We start from the raw sequence: 21,502 nt of genomic DNA on the forward strand, positions 1-21,502 counted from the left end.
TTTTTTTGAGATGGAGTCTTGCTCTGTCACCCAGGCTGGAGTGCAGCAGCTTGATCTCGGCTCATTGCAACCTCCCCCTCCCAGGTTTACGCTGTTCCCTGCCTCGGCCTCCTGAGTAGCTGGGATTGTAGACACCTGCCACCACACCCGGCTTAGTTCTGTATTTTTAGTAGTTCTGTATTTTCTGTATTTCATCTTGGCCAGGCTAGTCTTGGACTCCTGACCTCGTGATCCACCCGCCTTGGCCTCCCAGAATGTTGGGATTACAGGCATGAGCCACCGTGCCTGGCCAGGTTTTCATTTTTTCCTTTTTTAGTATCCCCATATGATCATTTTTTATTTCTTTTTTTTTTTTTTTTTTTTTTTTTTTTTTTTTTTTGAGACGGAGTTTCGCTCTTGTTACCCAGGCTGGAGTGCAATGGCGCGATCTCGGCTCACCGCAACCTCCGCCTCCTGGGTTCAGGCAATTCTCCTGCCTCAGCCTCCTGAGTCGCTGGGATTACAGGCACATGCCACCATGCCCAGCTAATTTTTTGTATTTTTAGTAGAGACGGGGTTTCACCATGTTGACCAGGATGGTCTCGATCTCTTGACCTCGTGATCCACCCGCCTCGGCCTCCCAAAGTGCTGGGATTACAGGCTTGAGCCACCGTGCCCAGCCACATTTTTTATTTCTATATGGTTGTGATGGTCCCTTGCTGTCATTCCTGATTTCAGTAATTTAAGGCTTTCTTCTTTTCCTTGGTCAGTAAATTGTACACTTGATGATCTCTTACAGGTCTCTGAGGCTCTGTTGTTTTTTTTCTCTGTTCTTTTTTCTGTTTCTCAGAGTGGATTATTTCAATTGTCCTGTCTTTAAGTTTGCTCCTCCATCTTCTGTCTGCTCAGGTTCTGCTGGTGAACCCCTCTAGTGAATGTTTCATAATTTCTATCTCTTTTTTGAAATTCTCGATTGGGTAATGCATTGTTTGTATACTTTAATCCTTTTTTAAAAAAATTATATATATGTATATTTATATATATTTTGGTACTTTTGGGAGTGGGTGGAGATGGGATTTCGACGTGTTGCTGAGGCTGGTCTCGAACTCCCAGGCTGAAGCAATCTGCCCACCTTAGCCTCCCAAAGTGTTGGGATTACAGGTGTGAGCCACCGTGCTGGCATTATACTTCAGTTCTTTAGACATGGTTACTTAGTCCTTTGAGCATGTTTTCTGTAGGTGATGTGAAGTCTGTTTCTGGTAAATCCAGTCCTCAGAGAAGAGTGTACATTAAACTGCCTTTCCCTTCATGAGTGGGCTGTCTCTACTTTCCTATTTCTTTTCTTTTCTTTTCTTTTTTGAGAAGGAGTCTTGCTCTGTCACCCAGGCTGGAGTGCAGTGGCGTGATCTCAGTCCACGGCAACCTCTGCCTCCCACTTTCAAGCAATTCTTCTGCCTCAGCCTCCCGAGTAGCTGGGATTTCAGGCGCGCACCATCACACCTGGATAATTTCTATGTTTTTAGTAGATAACGGGGTTTTGCCATGTTGGCCAGGCTGGTCTCGAACTCCTCACCTCAGATGATCCACCTGCCTCGGCCTCCCAAAGTGCTGGGATTACAGGCATGAGCCACTGTGCCCAGCCTCTACTTTCCAATTTTTTTTTTGCGTGTCCAGAATTTGTTGTTGTCATGGAGAATTGGACATTTAAAATGTGGCAGTTCTGGAAATTAGATTACCTTATCTCCCCGAAGTTTATCGTTTCTGTCATATGTCCTTGCTCTCTATTTGTGACTGCATCAGTCTGCTAGGGATGCTGTAACAAGGTATCATAGACTGGGAAGCTTACATGACAGAGATGTTTAGTTTCAAGTTCTGGAAGCCAGAAGTCCAAAACGAAGGTGTCAGAAGACTAAGGGAAGGCCTTTCTCCGTGGGTGGAGGCTGGCGGGCTTCATTCCCTTTTTCCTGTGTGCATGCTGGTCATGCTGCTCTCCACATTCCCCATTTGATAAGCACACCTGTCACACTGGATTAGGGCCCACCCTAATGACCTCTTTGTAACTTGATGTTCTCTGTAAAGACCTTGTCTCCAAATACTGTTGCATTCTGAGGGACTTCAACATGTAAATTTGGGGGTGAAAATTTACCTCATAATAGTGACTTTCCTAGATTAATTTTGTGAAGTGTGGATTCTTTGTGATGACCACTGAATACACTGGCCCTTTAGCTATGTGGTCTCCTGTCGCTTGGACAGGGATTTTCTTAAATTCTCTGACCCAGTAAGTCTCCCGGCTTGTGTTGAGAGCTGTGGGCCTGTGGGGCTTACCTGGCATGCTCTGGTGGCTTCCAGCTGCCTTGGCCTTTCCCTCCCACCTGCACAGAGCCTCTAGGCCAGTCAGCTGGGAGGTTTCCTGGGCCTGCACCCAGCCATTCCCAGACATATGCTAGAGCCTTTCAGAGCCCCATGGACATCTCCAGCTTTTACTTCCTGGCTTCTTGGCCAGCCTCTTGTTTGCCCCACTAGTGCCCCAGCCTCCAGCAGCTGCAACGTGAAACAATTGCCACTGATTGCTTTGGACAAATGCCCTGAGGAACTGAGCTGTTTTCAGTGATCGAGGTCAAATAAAGACAGGTGGGTGGCCAGGGTAGACCCAGCAGTGACAGTTCTCTGGGCCTGGCGCCTTGAGGACCGTTCTGCATTGTGTGATACCACAGAGCTGGGGAGAAGGGCTGGGAATGGGGCGACTTAAGATGCCAGCAATGCTTTGTTCTTAGCAAGACTTGCTTGTCTTTCTTGAATCAGCACTCCTCAGATTGTTGAAAGCCTTTCTTTAGTTTCCAGGGTTCTGAAAGAATTGGTTCTGACCATTTTTGCTTAGTGTTCTTCTTGCTTTGATGGGGAGAGCAGATTTTGTAGGTCCTTATTTGGCCATTCCAGAACTACTTTAGAATGGGTTTTGTAAAGTTTTCTTATCTTTGTGAACTGGTGCTATTATAAAATATGGTTAAGTGTCCATGGTAGTACTAACTTGATCTTAGGTTTCTCCAGCTCCTGGTTTCAAGCAGTCTTCCTGCCTCAGCCTCCCAGAGTGATGGGATTACAGGTGTGAGCCACCATACCTGGCCTCGTGCTCTCAGGTTTCTGAATGTTTTGTGTGCTTTATGTAACTGCTTCGTCATGGACAGGCTACAGACAGATTGCAGACCACAGTTGGATCAAGCATGGTCTCCAAGTACCAGCTGCTCCAGGAAGAGTCACATTTGACTTTTTTTTTTTTTTTGAGATAGGATCTTGCTCTGTTGCCAGGCTGGAGTACAGTGGCGTGATCTCGGCTCACTGCAACATCTGCCTCCCAGGTTCAGGAGATTCTCCTGCCTCGGCTTCCTGAGTAGCTGGGACTACAGGCATGTGCCATCATGCTTGGCTACGTTTCGTATTTTTAGTAGAGATGGGGTTTTACCATGTTGGCCAGGATGGTCTTGATCTCTTGACCTTGTGATCAGCCTGCCTTGGTCTCCCAAAGTGCTGGGATTACAGGTGTGAGCCCCTGCACCTGACCACATTTGACCTTTATTTCTGAGTGACCCAACTGTGGGAAAGATGGCTTCCAAGGCCCTCCGGGGAAGCGCTTGCATAAACCCCAGCCCACCAAGACTCTTAGCATGGATTATTGCAGATGATGGTGCTTGAGTTGTGTAGGTCTCATGCCACCTTCCTGTCTGAGTAAAGGCCCTGCCTGTCCTTTGTTATGGGGTGGTGGAAATGTCCGTGAGCCACTGTGGGTTCTAGTGCCAGAGAGGGCCCAGCTGGTAGTCAGGTTCTCAGTCTCCATTCTAGGGCTCTTCCACTCTAGGGAAATGGAGAGGCTGTCTTGAAACTACTTTGCCAAGTAGTCTGAAGAGGTTTCCCCCGGTGGAGAGGGACATGGAGATAGGGCGTGTGGTGGCTTCCGCTGTAGACTCCACTGCCTGGGGCTTTTTCCACACCCCCTGCACTCCTCCCTTGCTGCAGTCTGTCTGGAGCTAGTGTCAGATTTCCCCAGGTAAGGAGCTCAGTTCCAAGGGACAGCCCCACTTCCATGCCATCTACAAGTGGGGGCCCCTGCCACCCAGCACGGGACCCCTCCTTGGGCTTGGCAATTTACTAGGGCTCAGGAAACTCAGGGAAACATTTTACTTATGAAACTTATTTTTTATGAAGGGCTGAAAGTTCCTTCCCTCTAATCACACATTTGATCTTTCTGGGGAGCCCACCCTGAGCCACCTCCTCAGCATAAGCTCTGTGGTGTGGTCGTTTTGAATCACAAAAGACAAATGCCTCAGGAAATCCTCAGGGTTTTAGGAGGTCTTTTCTGGGAACCTGAGAAAAGACCCAGTGTTGGCCGGGCGCGGTGGCTCAAGCCTGTAATCCCAGCACTTTGGGAGGCCGAGGCGGGTGGATCACGAGGTCAAGAGATCGAGACCATCCTGGTCAACATGGTGAAACCCCGTCTCTACTAAAAATACAAAAAATTAGCTGGGCATGGTGGCGCGTGCCTGTAATCCCAGCGACTCAGGAGGCTGGGGCAGGAGAATTGCCTGAACCCGGGAGGCGGAGGTTGCGGTGAGCCGAGATCGCGCCATTGCACTCCAGCCTGGGTAACAAGAGCGAAACTCCGTCTCAAAAAAAAAAAAAAAAAAAAAAAAGACCCAGTGTTTTTATGATACCATGCCTCGGTTTCGGGTTCCTTTTCTATGTGCCCCTCCTGAGAAGCTTTTTGACCCTTCTGATTTGTGTGTATGCAGTCTGATGTCCCCATTTTAAAATCTGTCAGAGGGGAAAGTTGCTTTTCCCTCAGTTGTAGAGTGGGGGTTTAGATAGGGGCAGCTGCCTCCTGTTCCTGGGAGTTTCCTATTTGCTGGTCCCCTCCCACTGAGCAGGCTCTCAAGTTGTGTCCCTGCCCCTTGCCCCTCCCAGCTCCCTGTGCAGAGGTACCAACACTTGTCCTTGGACTGTCCCCTGGACAGCCTGGGCCATTGGGTAGCATCCCCTCCTTGTGTGGACTTCAGAGGTGGGGTTGACATACGTCCAGGAGGAGCGGGTTGATGGCTGAGGTGCCGTGGCCACAGAGTCCACCAAGGGCTCTGGGTCCCTGTGCCATTGCCAGGAGGGAGAGGCTTAGTGCAAAGCGTGTGTGCTGCTTAACTAAAAAGGGAAAAAGGAGGAACAGAACTGGCATCATTTCCTTTTCCCAAAATTTGTGGTGATCTCTTATTGACATTTTGTTGCTAGCTGTGGGTTGGTGGTTCATGGCTATTAAATTTAGGTATCAGTGACCAAGTGTTTTCATTTTTTTTCAACTTATTTTAAAATTTATATAAAGTTAAATTCACTTTTTGGTACAGTTCTATGAGTTTTGACAAATGCAGAGTCATGTAGCCAACACTACAATCAAGATGCAGAACATTTCCGTACACTCCCACATTATCCTTTGTTGGCCAAACTCTCACCTGTATCCTCTGGCAGGCACTGAACTGCCCCTGTAGTTTTGCCAGCACCAGAATGTCCTCTCATTGGAGTCACATGGCAGGTAGCCTTTGGACCTAGCCTCTGGCGTGGCATGGTGTGACAGGTCTGTAGTGTGGTCATTTGTACTCCTGAGTGCTGGCCATCAGGTGGCTGTGCCCCTCAGGGCATCTCTCCATTCTCCCTTGAGGGACACTGGCAAGTTTCTGGGTTTTGGTGATGGGCAGTAAGGCTGCTTTAAGGCCTCCAGGTCTGTGTGTGATGGGCGGATTCATTTCCTTCAGGTAAACCCCTGGTGTGGGGCTGCTGGGCCATGTGGCAGGTGTATGCTTACCTTGAATTGCCCTTACACCTTTCTCAGTCACTGGGTGACCATGGAAGTGTCTGTTTCAGGGCTCTCTCTTTCTTTTTGGAGACAGGGTTTCACCATGTTGGTCAGACTGGTCTCAAGCTCCTGACCTCAGGTAATCTACCCGCCTGGGCCTCCCGAAGTGCTGGGATTATAGGCATGAGCCACCGCGCCTGGCCTCGGTGCTCTCTTCTGTCCTTTAAGCTGTGTGTCCTTTCACTGATGCCACACCTTCCTGATGACTTGAAGTCTTAGAACGAGAGAGTGGGAATTCTCTGACTTTGTTGTTATTTCTCAAAAAATTGTTTAGGCTATTCTAGCTCCTTTGCTATTCCATGTAGACTTTAGAAACAATTTGTCAGTTTCTGTAAAAAATTCTGGGCCAGGTGTGGTGTCTCATGCCTATAATCCCAGCACTTTGGGAGGCTGAGGTGGGTGGATCACCTGCCGTCAGGAGTTTGAGACCAGCCTGACCAACATGGTGAAACCCCATCTCTACTAAAATACAAAAATTAGCTGGGTGTGGTGGGGCGCACCTGTAATCCCAGCTACTCGGGAGGCTGAGGCAGGAGAATTGCTTAAAACCAGGAGGTGGAGTTTGCAGTGAGCCGAGATCGTGCCATTGCACTCCAGCCTGGACAACAAGAGCGAAACTCCATCTTAAAGAAAAGAAAAGAAAAGGCCGGGTGCAGTGGCTTATGCCTGTAATCCCAGCATTTTGGGAGGCCGAGGCAGGCAGATCACAAGGTCAGGAGTTCGAGACCAGCCTGGCCTACATGGTGAAGCCCCGTCTCTACTAAAAATATAAAACTTAGCCAGGTATGGTGGTGGGCCCTTATAATCCCAGCTACTTGGGAGGCTGAGGCAGGAGAATTGCTTGAACCTGGGAGGCCGAGGTTGCAGTGAGCCAAGATGGCACCACCGCACTCCAGTGTGGGCAACAGAGTAAGATTCCATCTCAGGAAAAAAAAAAAATTCTGCCTGCATTTTGATTGGAATTGTATTTAATCTGTAGATCAAATTGGGGAGAATGGATATCCTAACAATATTGAGTTTTCCAAATCGTAAACACAGTCCATCTGTCTATTTATTCAGGTCGTCTTTGCTAGTTTTCATGGGTGGTTGGCAGTTTTCAGCACACAGGCCCTGTGCATAGTCTACTAGACTTAAATATTTTATGTGTGGCACTGTGGTGAATAGTACATTAGTTCTGATTGATTGTTTATTGCTAGCATTAGAGCTAGAATTTGTTTTATTTGTATTCATTTATTCTAGTAGTTTTTCTGTATATTTCTTATCCAGTTTTCTTTGTTAATATAGTTAATTATGTTGATTTTTAAAAAATGCCATCCTGGGATAAGTCCTCCTTGGGCATGGTATATATTCCTTTTCATGTGTTAATGGCTTTAATTTGCTAGTTCCCTACTGTGTCTGTGTTCATCAGGGATATGAGTGTAGTTTTTGTACCGTTGTCACTTGGTGTTCATGTCATGGTGTGGTTAGCGAAGTGGGAAGAAGCCCTCCTGAGTTTTTCTGAAGGGTAAGAGAGAGATACAGAATTGGTATCATTTCTTCCTTAAAATTTGGGCCTGGAGTTCTCCCAGTGTGAAAGTTTTAAACTACTAGTATATGAACTACTAACTATAACTATGACTACTCTGAACTACTGTTGAGTTTCTTGAATGGGTGTAGGGCTGTTGAGACTACTGAGATAGTTTGTGTCTTGCCAGGCATTGGTCCATTTCATCTAGATAGTGGAACGTAGAGGTGTCGGGCGTCTGTTGCTATCCTTTGGCATCTGCCAGGCACTGATTGCTCAGGTTTCTCCCATGCTGTTTGTCAGAAGCAACAGGAATTTGCCTGCAGGTCCCTTCTGCCATTCGTCTGCTCTTATGAGCTGGAGCCTCCACCTGTCCTTGGTGGATTAACCCTTAGTAGCACGTGTGGCTCAAGGCAGCTTGGTGCAGGGCATCCTGGTGTAGGTCTTTTGCCAGAAACTTCTGAGCGTGCTCTCTAGCTGTGTGTGTGCCAGCCACGGCCTCAGCTTCTCCAGGGCCAGTCCCGAAGTCGTGTGGGGTATGTGGATCCTTGCGGGCTGAGAGCACTGGACATTGCTAATTGGTCAGCTGCTTGGCCAGACCTTGAGGTTCTAGGGCCTGATTTCTTGGTGAGTGACCTTCCCTGGAAAAAGACCCATGTTGATTTGTGCATTAGAGAGGAGTGGTGTCTTCGAGGATTTGTTGCTTGCCAGCCTCAGGGCTAGTGTCTTACTCTCTTTTTTTCTTTTTGAGACGGAGTCTTGCTCTGTTGCCCAGGCTGAAGTGCAGTGGTGCGATCTCGGCTCGCTCTAGCCTCCGCCTTCCAGGTTCAAATGATTCTCCTGCCTCAGCCTCCTGAGTAGCTGGGACTACAGCCACGCGCCACTATGCCTGGCTAATTTTTGTGTTTTTAGTAGAAATGGGATTTCACCATGTTGGCCAGGCTGCTCTTGAAATCCTGAGCTCAGGTGATCCACCTGCCTCAGCCTTCCAAAGTGCTGTGATTACAGGTGTGAGCCACCGTGCCCGGCCAACGCCTTCCTCTTCCATGCACTTGAAGCAAGTTGGCATTTTTGCTGCTTGCTGGAGCGGTGAGGGCAGAGGAGCTGCCCGCTGCCCTGTCTGTAGGGCCAGCGTCCCTGCAGAGTGGACTTGGCACACGGTGGAGCCTGCAGAGCAAGGCGTGTGAATCATTTAATTCTAGGCTTTCTCAAAGCCTATGGGCCATGCAGGCTCCAGATCCCTGCACACCCCTCCAGAATAGGGCTGGTGGGGGAAGTTCTGTGTGGGTGTGGCTGATGCCTAATATCCGGTACCTCAGAGTGTGGTCTTTTTTGGAAAGAGGATGGTTGCAGATAGCATTAGTTAGGTTAACATGAGATCACACTGAAGCAGTATGGTGGGGCCCTTCATCCGGTGTGTCTGGTGTTTCTCTAAGAAGAGGGAATAGGAGCAGGGCTAGTGGGCCATATGAAAATCAGAGCAATGCTGCCATAGCCAAGGGATGCCAGGGCCTCCAGGAGCTGACAGAGGCTCCCTAGAGACTTCTGAAGGAATACGGCCCTCCGGAGGCCTTGATTTCGGACTTCAGGACGTCAAGAGAATAAACATCTTGTCCTAAGCCATTTAATTTGTGTTATGTTGCCACAGCAGCTCCAACAGGGAGGTTGTCCATGCTCTGGAGTGGGCTGGATGGCGTCTTTCACCCAGGAGGAGCTCTCAGCTTTAGCCAAAGGCCTTGTCAGGGAACGTGCAGTGGGCGCTCCCTCTGCACCTCAGCCCGGTGCAGCTTCCCTACACCTCGCTGTGCGGAATCTCCCCATTCCCTCTAGTGTAACTTGGGAATCTTGTTTCCCTGTCTGCCTCTCTTGCCCTTCCCGTGTGTGTTCTCGGGTTGGCTGCAGAGCCAGGCTGATGACACTGTTGGAAACTAAAGTGGGCCAGACCCCTGCTGGCCACCTGGGGCTGGGCTCTGTGTGGCTGTATGGGGCTTCAGCTGTTGGGGAGCTGGGCCTTTTAAGGCCAGCTTTTGGGTCTGGCTTACTTTCCCTCTCCTGTAGTCTCAGTTGTGGCGATGGTAAAGGCTCTCTCCAAAGTTGTTTTATCTTTAGAGTTCTGAGAAAGGTGCCTTGTGGATCAGAATCGGATCCAGGTGAGGTGGGCCTGGCCAACCAGCCATGTACCTGGGGTCCCCTTGGGATACCAGACTCTGTCCCACAGTGCTGAGGGCAGAGGGGCACTGTGGGCTCTGGAGATGGGCAACTGGATGATGAGGTACAGAGCGTGTCCCATAACTGGTGGGTTTCTTGCAGAGTTGGGGGTATGATGTGCTAGGCGAACTCATAAGAACAGATACGAAGCATCTGGGGGAAGCCAACTGCAGGCCCAGCCGCGAGAAGGCTGATGGGGACTCATGAGCCTCTGCTTTGTGTTGTAGTATTTTAACCACATCAGCATCGAGGACTCGCGGGTCTACGAGCTGACCAGCAAGGCTGGGCTGTTGTCTCCATATCAGATCCTTCATGAGTGCCTTAAAAGGTAGGGTAGGGGGGCGCCTTCCCTCCCGAGTCGGCGGGGGGAGCTCCTCTTTGGCATCTCGTATCCTTGTGGCTGTTTGTCCCAAGGCGGAGGCATGGCCGGGTTTCTGTGGGTATACAGCAGCCCCGTGGCCCTGGCCACCAGTCAGTCCTGCAGACCTGAATCGGGTGTGTGGAGAATTCCCTCCTCCGGGTAAGAAGCATTCTGGGGAGAGGCTTGCTTTTTTCCTCAGCCTTTAAGGGCTTCCCAGAGCAGCCCTCCTCAGAGGCCACTGGCTGCTCTGCTCAGGGGATGCCACCTGTTGTCTGTTTTTTCTTAAAGAAACCATGGAATGGGTGACACGTCTATCAAGTTTGAAGTGGTTCCTGGGAAAAACCAGAAGAGTGAATACGTCATGGCGTGTGGCAAGCACACAGTGCGAGGGTGGTGTAAGGACTCCTTCCCTGCTGCCTGGTGGCTGCCGGGGGTGATGCCAGGCGGGTTGCCCCTGGTGTGGCCCTGTGCTTCTCTGGCTTGCTCCCAGCTGTTGCTCTGGCATCGTCCCTAAGCCCAGCTGTGTGTGCTGACTGCTACACATTCAGCCTAAGGTGGACTGGCGGCTGTCCTGCCTGTACTTTCTCTGTCTTCCCCTTCCCCTCCTGCCACCCCTCTCTCTGGCCAGCCCCTGTCCCTGTGGCAGGAGGAAAGGCCCTTCTCCTCACACAGCCAGCAGAATCCTGCTGCTCCCTGTGTCAGTGATGTAGGTCTTGGCGGGAGTGAAGCTCTCAGCTGTGTGTCTTTGCGTGGTCGTGCTCTTAGCTCCTGGACTCTGAGGGGCCACTCTCAAGGTGTCAGCTGGGTGCTGTGAGACTCGGGTGCCGAGAGAAGTGGCAGAGTGCCGTCTATTCCTGTAGAATGTGCCCTGGCCGGCCATCAGGGTGTGGGTCAGGAGGGCTAAGGGCAGCAGGCTGTCCCATGAACACTGGTTGTTCATGGCCCCTTCTCTCCAAGCTTGCTCTTTCTCTGTGTAGGTAAGAACAAGAGAGTTGGAAAGCAGTTAGCCTCACAGAAGATCCTTCAGCTGCTGCACCCACATGTCAAGAACTGGGGGTCTTTACTGCGCATGTATGGCCGTGAGAGCAGCAAGATGGTCAAGCAGGTAACTGGCCCTCATCAGGTCGCTGGGCAGCCTGTGCTGCCATCCTGGAGTGTGTTACTGGGGCTCTGCGCTCAGAGGGGCAGGGCTGGGCAGTTCCGCTCTTGCTTACAGCTGCCTTTCTCCTGGGCTACTTGTGTGGTTTTTGTGGGCAGGGGGTGGGGTCGTCCTAGCTACATCTCCCCCCGCAGCCTGCTGGGAATGGTCAATGAAGTGTGAGTGATTGGGAACTCAGCCTGGGCCTAGCTATGTGGGTTGTAGGGAGACGGCTGAAGTTCAGGGCAGGGCTGGGCGGGAGATGCTGAAGGTACGCCTGGCCTGGAGGTGTGCAAAGGCTCGGGAGCCAGGCCCAGTCCTTCCTGCTTGAAGGAGAGCGAGTGTGTCAGGGCAGCTATCCCTGGTACCAGTGCCGGTTCAGCTCTAAGAGAAGAGCATGTGTGTGCCATCTGTCTTGTTTCTGCTGTTCTGGCCAAGATCTTGCAATGTAAGCCACTGCTCACTTGCTCCTGAGGGGTGGAGGGAAACATGGGGAGGTGAGTGTTCATATTCCTCATTTCCCTCAAGTGACTACAGAAACTAGGCCGGGCGCGGTGGCTCAAGCCTGTAATCCCAGCATTGTGGGAGGCCGAGGCGGGTGGATCACGAGGTCAAGAGATCGAGACCATCCTGGTCAACATGGTGAAACCCCGTCTCTACTAAAAATACAAAAAATTAGCTGGGCATGGTGGCGTGTGCCTGTAATCCCAGCGACTCAGGAGGCTGGGGCAGGAGAATTGCCTGAACCCAGGAGGCGGAGGTTGCGGTGAGCCGAGATCACGCCATTGCACTCCAGCCTGGGTAACAAGAGCGAAACTCCGTCTCAAAAAAAAAAAAAAAAAGAAACTATCCAGGTTCTTGCCATCTTGGTCAGTGGAACGGGAAATAAATGTGGAGGGGTGGGGGCTGCATGTGGGGTGGCCCCAGGACTGTGTGGTGGGTGGGCCCTGTGTCCGAGGGTGAGGGGGTCTACGCAGGCCACCAGGGCGTGTTAAGCCACTTGAGAGACATTTTTGGGAAGCAAGTTGAAGTGTAGGTAGTGCTTGCTTCTGCCTTTGCTGTGCGTAGTCCTTGGCTCTGACAGAGCAAGAGAAGGCAAACCTTACTCGGGCCCCAGCGTGGGAAACTTCTCTAAGCAGGAGTGGAAAAGTCCCAGGCTGGCACAGCCACAACTGTGGGGAATGCTGGCATCCCGTGGAACCGTAGCACCCTTGGGGCTGGCCTAAGACAGGAAGGGGCTGAGGCCAGCCTGATGCTACTCTGCAGTCAGGGAATGTGCAGAGAGCGAGCAGAGAGCGAGCTCAGTGCCTGGGGCTGACGGGCTGGGCTGCGGCTGTTCTGCAGTGTGCTGTTCCTACTGGCTGCGGCCATGCTCTGGTTTCCCTCCTTGATGAGGGCTCTGAGTACCATGAGCACCTCACTTCCCTGCTTTGCCCAGGGCAGGAGGCCACATAAGTGGCGTGGTGTGGGCAGAAAGTAAGCCCAGTGGCTGTGGACTGCCCCTCGTCCTCTGCTGCTGTCAGCAGGCCTGGCATCACTGAGGTGGGCAGTCAGCCTGCAGTTGTGTGGCCACAGCTCCTGGCTGTTTCGTGTCTGCCAGGCCCTGGGAGCGCCTGCCTTCAGGGTCCCAGGCATACAGCTGCTGGGCAGGGGGCAGGCCATGGAGCTACAACCTGCAGTCTGAGTGTGAGGTGCTGTGCTTCCCAGGAGACGTCGGACAAAAGTGTGATTGAGCTGCAGCAGTATGCTAAGAAGAACAAGCCCAACCTGCACATCCTCAGCAAGCTCCAGGAGGAGATGAAGAGGCTGGCCGAGGAGAGGGTGAGTGCCACCCTAGTGGAGGGCTTCCAGGCCATGGCCATTCCTGTGGCAGCTGTGGAGGGAGAGTAGACCCCAGGACCTGTGCCTGAGCGGACACCTTGGAAATGTTTGGATCCTCCTTCCAAAATCAGATACAGGCTTGGTTTTGAGCTTCAACATGTATGACAGTTTCACAGGTCACTTCAGTTTTGGTTCTGTTAAGAGAGCTGGCATGGTGGACCATGAAGGTCACAGCTTTGGTGGGCCGCCTGGGTCTCATGTCTACAGTGGGTTTTTGGAGGTAGGTCAGTGTGCCTGCCAAGGTTGAATCTGTAGGGCTTGGTCCTGATGAAGCCTCCTAAAGCCACCTTTGGGAGCTACACTCAAAGAGGGGCCTGTCAGGCTGGTAGTGGTGTCTTCTGTCCTCAGGTATCTGTGTGGCCACAGCATGACCCACTCACCTGGGCCTTCTTGCGGGGAGCTTTCTTAAGTGTGGTAGTCCCCTAGCCTGAGTGAGAGCTCTAGGAGGTGTCTGCCACCGCCCAGGCCAGCAGGTCTCTTGTTGCTCCCTGGGGTGGGGCTTGTCCTCCTGGAGCCAGTGAGACTGCCTTGTCTGCCCCTAGTCGGGAGAGGGTCTGTGGGGCTGGAAGGCAGCAAGCACAGGACACAGTGCTCCTGGCTGGGCCTGAGGAAAGCAAAGGCTGGGCAAGGGAGAAACACCAGTGGGGAGGCCTGGCCTGTCACTGTAACTGCACCCAAAATTCTTCACTTCTTGGTACGTGTCCTGATTACCAGGGAGGCTGCACATGCCATGCTCTGATGGCAATCCAGGGGCCTCCAGGCTGCAGACTCAGCATGGCCTGCCCCAGGCCTTCTCTGTTCCTCCCAGCCTGGCATCACAAGCACTGGTGCCTTTGGGGCTGCAGGGCCTCCTGGGTCTTCTGGGCTCCCCCTCCACCCCGTGCCCTCCCAACCCTCTACCGAGCCCACCTCAGCGGCACCCCTGGCCTTTGTTGTTCTTTCAGGAGGAGACTCGGAAGAAGCCCAAGATGTCCATTGTGGCGTCCGCCCAACCCGGCGGCGAGCCCCTGTGCACCGTGGATGTGTGAGGGAGGTGGCATGGGCCAGGGCACGGGGGCCGCCAGCGGCACTTCTGAGGAGACCAGTAGTCACGCATCGTGCACCACAGTGTCAGGCCTCCGACCCAAGCTCCTCCCCTGTGGCCAACCTGTTTGTGGGCCCAGCCTGAGGGTGGAGGCTCTGGTGTACGGGGACAGTCACGGCCACACAGCACACACGTGGAGCAGCGGCTCTTCCTGGGAAGCCCCAGGCCTAAATAGACGGACTCAGCAACTGCACCAGTGGCAGCTGGTGACTGGACAGCGGTGGCCCTGCTTCTGTGCACCTGCTACAGGCTGTTTTTATGAAGGCTTTCATGAATTTTAGTATGTAATATGCACTGATGACACATGATGCTTGGATGGCAGATGAGAGGGGATGGCTGAGTCCTGTGGCTGGCCCGCGATGCCAGGTGGCCCTTGTGCCCAGGGCGCCTGCGGAGTTGCTGCAGGGACCCAGTCAGGAGGCATACATGGTGCCCTGCCCCCACCTGCCTTCTGTGTTTCCCTTTCTTTGTAAAGGTAGAACAGAAAGGAGTATTTTAAACCTTTTGGGCTTAAAATAAGCAGAATTTTAGCATCAGAACTACTCTTCTGGGATTGCAGGCAAACCATTAAGGTGGTCCCTCTTCAGTCTGGACACGATGCCAGTGAGGACAACGTCCTGCCACCTCCGCAGAGTTGCCCTGGCCTCCTGGGGCCCCTTTTTCTGATGAAGTCTTAACGCCCTAAACACGCCTCCCTGTACACTGAGGCCCTGCTTTTGCTGGCCTCCGGCAACAGTTTTTTACAAAAGATTTTTTGCAGTTGAGTCCATACGTCCATCCATTGATTTTTTTAAAGCCTTTGTGATATTTTAGCATTTGGAAAGAGACTTTTACAGTGAGAGTAGAAGGTAGATTTGAAATCATGCATTTTAGCAAGTGGACTTGTTTAAACAGGAAGCAAGGGCCTTCAGCGTAGCCCATTCTTGATCCAGAGCTGTCACCTGTGACAGTGGCTTCTCTGGATGTCAAAGGCAGCTGCTCTGTGCAGCCAGGCCCAGTGCCCAGCTGGCTTCTTTACTGGTGGCCCCAGTGACGGGTGTGGGATGGAAATGTGCTCCTGCCTGAGTCTGAGGCACCAGGGTGTGCTCAAAGGCAGGCCCTGGTGGTGGCGGCTGCCACTGGCCCCATCTCTAGCAACTGTTCAGGGTACTGTGTGCTTGTTGTGCACCATCTAAAGCAAGAGTCCAGCATTTTGCTGCCTCTGTGCTCCACCAAGTCCCCCACAGGTGGTACTGATGGCACCTTTTTTGTCAGAGAACAGTGTCGGCCCATGGGTCGCCCACAACATATCCCTTCCTCACCACCTGTGTGACCAAGGTTGGCTTCTGTGTTGACCTTTAAAAAAGAAACCCTCAACTCAAGTTGCTGTAATTAGATACTTGCTTCTGTCTTGCCTCCTGTCTGCAGCTGTGAATAGTCATTTGACTGTGACTGTTGCCCTTAGCCAGCCAGATGCGCCTGTGAACCAAAGCTTTGTGCACATGTGTTCCTCTGGAGGCTGGGGAACCTCACTGCGTCTTGCTGTTCCCAGGCAGTGCCACAGCAGGTGCTGCCATACCCTCACAGTCTCCCTGTTCCCCCCAACCTGTTTGCCAAGTGTGGGCGTGAATCATGTGCACACAGCTGTGCTTCAAGGTCGGGGCAGGGGAGCCTGTGCTGATGCCATCAAGGGCACTGGGCTGCCTGGAAGGCGAGCCTTGACTGAACATATAAAGCAAACTGTCCAGAAGGGAATGGCTAGTGTCTTCATTTTGAGGGTGAGAGGCTGGCACCCTGTAGACCCTTGATTGGCCAGATACCCTCCTGGCCCCACTGCAGGCTGGACCCCACTTTTGCAACAGCTGAGCAGCACCCCAGTATGGTCCCTTCTTTGGTTGATGGAGGCCATGGAGGGGCCAGCTCACTGCCCAATGCTCTCCACCCCCATCCACCCAGCTGATGCACAGTTCCCAGACCTGTCTCTGCCTCCTCAAGTTTCAGCATCAAATCCAACATCCTGTTAAAAAGCTCTTGCCCTGATTCCCAACTGTGCAGAAGGGCTTACAGAGCTGCGCAGGCCTGCTCAGGCCTTTTCTCTGACACCCAGGCCCCACGGGGACAAAAAGGAGGCCCTGTGTTCAGAGCCCTGGCTCTCATCACGGAAACACTCTTCATTGAGCAGTTGTTTATTCTGGCCCTCACAGCCTTGATTAGTCTACAAAGGCCCTGTGGGTAGGGAACAGGCCACAGAAGCCTACCCTGCCTTCTTGCTCAGGGCCCCTCCCCACCAGCAGCAGGTCAGTCCTGTGGGGCACAGGGTTCTGCACCCTTTGGCTGCCTACTTCTGAACATCCTTGCCAGCAGGCCGTGCCTTTCCCCACCCCTGGGGTCTGGGGAGTCCCTTGGCTTCTGTTCCCACGATGGGTCCCGGGCCTAAGATGAGGGGAAGGCCCTGGTTTCCTGTGGGGTGTCATCTGGGGACCTTGGTGTGGCTTGAGCTGGAGGGCTGTGGGGCCCCAAGACCCCTCTGCCATTGGGGTGCTCTACCCTCTCGAACAGGATGAGCATCTCACAGTGCGGGGTCTGCGGGAACAGGTCCACTGCCACGGCCTTCACCGGCCGGAAGGGAATACCCTTCACCCGGTTAGATGGGGCTCTGCAGAGGCTGTGGGGGAAAAAGAGGGGCACCAAGGTCAGCCAGTGGGCTAGTCAGGGGCTCTTATGGGAGTTGGGAGCTTGGTGCCAGGCCTGCCCCCCTCCAGGCCCCTGCTGACACTCACTCCACAAAGTTGCCCATGGCTGCCCGGGGGTTGCATGAGACGTACAGCAGCCGCCTGAGGTTCTCGGCTCTGCGGATGGCCAGGATCACCTTGGAATCTGAGGAGGCAGATACCAGCTGGGTCCCCACAGCCAGAGTTTGCACAACCTGATCAGCCACCCCATATGTCCTTGTTCCCGTGCCACCTTTTTAAGCAGGAGCCACTCACGTAGGCCGGCACGGGGTGGGTCCAGGATGGCCACGAGGTGCTGGGAGGCCAGTCTGCTCACCAGGGCGGGCACCAGGTCCTCGGCCCTCCCACAGTGGAACTCCACGTTACTCAGTTCTGAAGAGATGGCACCGTGGCCTGTCAGAGGGCTGCGCACCTTCCCCACAGGGCCAGCCCTGGGGAACCCCTAGCCACCGCTGAGGCTAGCAGCAGGGGTGGCAGCTGCCCCTGTCCCTGCCCCCATCCACGGCCTTGCCACTCACCATTGTCCTGGGCATTCACCCGGGCGTCTTCCACAGCCTCTGGGCACAGCTCAACCCCAATGACTCTCTTCACCTTCTGAAACAGGAAAGTGTGAGGTCAGCCCACCCAGGGCCACCTCGGGGAGGGGAGTGCATGGGGTGCTGGGGTCAGCTGCGGTGCCTTCAAGCTAGGGTCAATGGGGCTCTTGCGGGGTGGGGAGACGGTGCCCTCTGTGGGGCGGGAGGGCTCACCCGGGCCAGGGCCAGGCCAATGGTGCCGGTGCCACAGCACACGTCCAGCACTGTGCTCTCCGCATCCAGCTGGGCCCAGTCCTGGATGACTGTGTAGAGCACCTCGGCCGCAGGTGTGTTCACCTGGGGGAAGGCAGTGCCCAGGATGTCAGCGGCCCCCCTTCCTGTGGTGCCGCTGGCACCCCGAGACCCATGTTCTTGGTTCCTCCATCCTGCTGCCCACCTTGGTGCCCAACCTCTTCCCTGTCCCCACCTTAGACCACTCTTGCTAATGCCCTCACCCTATCCCCAGCTTTTTTATTTTTATTTTTTAATTAAGAGATGGGGTCTTGCTATGTTGCCCAGGCTGCAGTGCAGTGGCTATTCACAGGTGCAATCCCACTACTGATGAGCACAGGAGTTTTGACCTGCTCTGTTTCTGACCTGGGCCGGTTCACGCCTCCTTAGGCAACCTGGTGGCCCCCCGCTCCTGGGAGGTCACCATATTGATGCCGAACTTAGTGTGGGCACCCAATCGGCATAGCGCACTACAGCCCAGAACTCCTGGACTCAAGAGATCCTCCAGCCTCAGCCTCCCAAGTAGCTGGGACAACAGGCACGTGCCACCCTGTCCGACAGCCCCCAGCTTTAAAAGCCAGGCCTGTGCTGAGAATGGCCTCCTCCTTGCCCTGATAGGTTGAGGGCTCATGAGGGCCAGCAGGCTGTACCTTTCCTGCCCCAGCAAGGGGACTTTGCCTCCCACAATTCACAACAGGGCCCCTGGAGTTACCCAACTGCAGTTCCCACCCCTACACCTGGCCCTCCAGCAGGTCCTGCCAGGCCTGTCCCCAAAAATCGCTGCTCCTGGTCCCCACAGCCTTCCTGCAGCAGCGAGTGGGATGGTGAAACAGTGTTCCCCAGCCCAGAGGCCACCACAGCCTCCCTCCTGCCAAGCCCAGAGCAGTGCCCTTTGGTAGTGCAGAGGGCCATGCCTCAACCTCCCCATGACAAGAAGGGCCACTGCTGTGTGTACCTCTAGGCTGTCATGAATCAAAAAAGTGACGACCAACCTCTTTCTTACTTCACCCTCCCCGGTGGCTCCCCTGCCGATTCTCTCCCCAGATTTCGCCGCCTGAGCCCACCATTCCCATCATGTCCTGACGCTGCGTCAGGCTTCCCTCCATATGTCCCCAGGCACACCAGGTATTCAGGGCTACCTGGAAGAAGGCGTGTGGAGAGATCCGGAAGGTCAGCCCTAGCAGGTCCTCGTGGATGCATTGGTCCCCAGCCACGTGCTCCAGGGGCAGGCCCTCCTGGCTGGGAGTCTTTCTGTGGGCAGAAGTACAGGTCTTTCAGTGTCATAGCCCCTGCAGGGACCCGTCCCACCCAACTCGGGCTCCTCACCGCTGTCCCTCCTCCACGAAGTAGAGGCAGGTCACTCCACTGGCCCTGCCTGGCCCTGACATGAAGTGCTGTGCTAGGGAGGCCTTCAGCTCTGCCAGCTCCTCAGGGTTCAGTTTCTGGAGTAAGGGGTGAAAAGGTCCCATCAGGCTGTGGCGAGGCCCACCCAGGTTAGGTATGTACCCTCCCCGAACAGGACCGCCGCCTGAGACCTGAGGGTGGAAGTAGGCAATGGCCATGGCCTGGCGGCGGCGGCTAGTACGCACAGTCAGCTGCTTCCAGTGGCCTGTGTACGTCTCTGGGTCATATGCTGAGTATGGCGTGGACCTGTGGGAATCACGAGCTGGCTGGGTGCCCACGACTGGGGAAGCAGCCCTCTGCTCTCTCCTTGGGCCACATCTTCCTCCACCTGGCTGCAATGGCAGGCACCCCAGAATTCCCAGGATGGGATCCCATCCCCATCCGATTCAGACTACGCAGAACTTCCCAGGAGCCCTGTCACAGGTCCTCACCGGATGTACTCCTGGAAGGCCTTCACCACCTGCTTGGTTGCTTCGGGGATGTGCACGGTATCAAACGGGGCTGCCACAGCACACGTCCCGCCCTTGTACTTGCCGAGCCGACAGCCCACGGTGTTATCCTCCCCATCCACCCCGACGCCAACCAGAAACTCACACTTATTACGATACTCGGTCTGCGGGGAGGCAGGGAGAGACAGCTGCACCTTACCCTGGCTGTCCAGCGCTTGTGCCCTGAAAACCTTGATTTCCCCACAGAGGCTGGCAGTCAAAACACAAGAGCGACAACTAACAGGTATGTGATAAGTTACCAGAAGAAAACACAAAACAGGGAAAGCAACCGGAAAGGTGAGCAAAAGCAGTTTTCAAAACCCAGTATAGGGGTTTGTGGCCGCTGAAGTGAAGCCTGACCTGCTGGGGTGATGGCCTGACCCCCTCCAGTGGGCAACAGGCTTTGTTGTGCCTGTGCCTCTGCTCCACCAGCCAGGGCAGAAGGGCACGGTTGGTGCTTCCAATTTCCCTGTAAGAGGAGCAGATCTGTGGTTGGACTCCACCTGCTGCCCCCCACCCATGCCCGGCCACTCCCCAAATGGCCAGGCTCCTGGTTCCTCCTTTGGGATGTCATTGTGCCCATGGTAACACGGGTGTATCACCGGCTAGCTCCCAAAAGGGCTGCCAGATCTTGTGCTGGGCCTCCTGACTAGTGCACGGGCAGGCAGGCTGAGCAAGCACAGGGCTGGGCAGAGCCCCGGCCAGGAGGGGTGTCTCCAACCTCACTCACTTGGCGAGTTTCTGTAGCACCTGCTCACACTCCAGCCGCTTCCGCTCAAGCTGCTCAGCATAGGGCACTGTCCATAGAGGGGTCACTACATCGGCCACTCGTGTTGCGGGCGGCTCACTCTCACCCTCTTGTCGCCTCCTCCTGGCCATGGGGTCGGCCTTAGGCCGGGCCAGGCGCACACTGAGTGGGCGGCCTTTCCAGAGGGCACCATGCAAAATGCGCAGGGCCTTGTCCCTCTCTGCAGCGCTGCGAAATGTCACGAAGGCGCAGGGTGGTTGCCCAAAGAGTTTGGTTTTGTGGGGCTGCAGGCCAAACCGGGCCAGGAAGCGACGGACATCGCTGAAGCTGGCATGGCGAGGGACATTCTGCAGCTCCAGTTTGAAGATCTCAGAGGTGAACAGGTCATCCCTGATGTAGCTGTAGAGCCCGGGCTGAGGCCCCGACCCTGTAGCTGCCCCAGCCCCCTCTTCCTCTGCCTCCTCCAGGGCTGCTGGGGCTGCAGGGGACACCGAGGCTGTAGGGCCGTTGAGGGCACTGCTGCTCTCCTGGCTACAGCTCTCCACTGCCTCTGGGCCCTGTGTGGCGACAGATGGGGTGCTAGGGTGAGGACCAGGCCCTGGGGTCTGGCCTCCCAGACTCCCCTATGGCACACCCAGACCTCCATCGGTGCACTTTGCACTCAGCCCTGTCCCTCCCCTCCCCCATTCTACCCTCCTGATCCCATTCCCGTATCCTTTCCTACCCCAAAGAACCCGTCTCTACCCTACATCTTCTCTGGCAGATTTCCCGCCCCACCCTGCCTCCTCCCACCCCAACCCCGTCTCTACCCACCGTCTCCCCGCACTCTACCTCGTTGTCGAGGTTCTCACTCATCGCCCAGGTCGTTCTCCGCCTAGACCAGAGGCGCCACGGAGGCCGCCTGGCCACCTCGTCCTGGTCCTGTCACACGAGAAGTGCTCAGAGGGGAGGTGCTCAGAGAGCCTGTGCAACGTCGCGAGGTCGCCGCCACCGCCAGCCTCGCCCTGGGCGGGGGCGGGAATCGAACCTGCGGTGCTCAGGTCCGGGTCTCAGGCTTGGGGCTGCACCGCCCGCCCGCCAGGGGCCCGCGCTGGCCGTTCGCTTCGCCCGCTACTCTTAGTCCGCCAGAGCGTTCCGCGGAGGCCACGCGTCTCTATGATCCTGGCTTCCGGCAACATCATCGCCACGCGCCGGCTACAACCCCCCAACCACTTCAGCCAGCTCCAGAGGCGCGCGTGGCCAGGCCGGAAGTGCGCGCGGGGGTCGCCGGGAGTGCGCCCTCCTCTGGCTGAAGGGCGGG

The 21,502-nt window shown here is 54.6% G+C and overlaps 2 protein-coding genes across 2 annotated transcripts in view; one reads left to right on the top strand and one right to left on the bottom strand.

Annotated features, from left to right (window-relative positions):
* DGCR8 (DGCR8 microprocessor complex subunit) overlaps positions 1-15,779 on the top strand; it is a 34,135-nt gene extending 18,356 nt beyond the window's left edge. The window contains exons 10-14 of the mRNA XM_032269770.1: positions 9,809-9,909; positions 10,231-10,337; positions 10,920-11,047; positions 12,788-12,901; positions 13,906-15,779. Of these exons, the coding sequence (XP_032125661.1) occupies positions 9,809-9,909; positions 10,231-10,337; positions 10,920-11,047; positions 12,788-12,901; positions 13,906-13,989 (534 nt within the window). The 3' untranslated portion in view covers positions 13,990-15,779. The remainder of the gene's footprint in view (positions 1-9,808; positions 9,910-10,230; positions 10,338-10,919; positions 11,048-12,787; positions 12,902-13,905) is intronic.
* Positions 15,780-16,177: 398 nt separating this feature from the next.
* On the bottom strand, positions 16,178-21,434 carry TRMT2A (tRNA methyltransferase 2 homolog A). Its single transcript, XM_032269771.1, has 12 exons — positions 21,034-21,434; positions 20,185-20,759; positions 19,815-19,923; positions 19,398-19,579; positions 19,098-19,212; positions 18,889-19,004; positions 18,702-18,813; positions 17,506-17,628; positions 17,275-17,350; positions 17,012-17,128; positions 16,805-16,901; positions 16,178-16,689 (listed from the first exon to the last, which is right to left on the bottom strand). Exons 1-12 carry the CDS (start codon positions 21,055-21,057, stop codon positions 16,458-16,460), a joined length of 1,878 nt encoding a protein of 625 aa, XP_032125662.1. The 5' UTR covers positions 21,058-21,434; the 3' UTR covers positions 16,178-16,457.
* Between the last annotated feature and the right edge of the window lie 68 nt (positions 21,435-21,502).

Source organism: Sapajus apella, unplaced genomic scaffold (assembly GCF_009761245.1).
Source record: "Sapajus apella isolate SASKATOON/1434 unplaced genomic scaffold, GSC_monkey_1.0 scaffold198, whole genome shotgun sequence".
NCBI classification, from domain to species: domain Eukaryota; kingdom Metazoa; phylum Chordata; class Mammalia; order Primates; family Cebidae; genus Sapajus; species Sapajus apella.

What these genes read in the sequence shown, in the direction of transcription:
- TRMT2A (XM_032269771.1), bottom strand. Translation starts at nt 21,057, where the DNA reads ATGAGTGAGAACCTCGACAACGAG. An exon ending in GCCTTCCAGGAGTACATCCG is followed by an intron (nt 19,213 to 19,397) that starts GTGAGGACCTGT and finishes TGATTCCCACAG; the next exon opens with GTCCACGCCATACTCAGCAT. An exon ending in GCCATGGGCAACTTTGTGGA is followed by an intron (nt 16,690 to 16,804) that starts GTGAGTGTCAGC and finishes TTTCCCCCACAG; the next exon opens with CCTCTGCAGAGCCCCATCTA.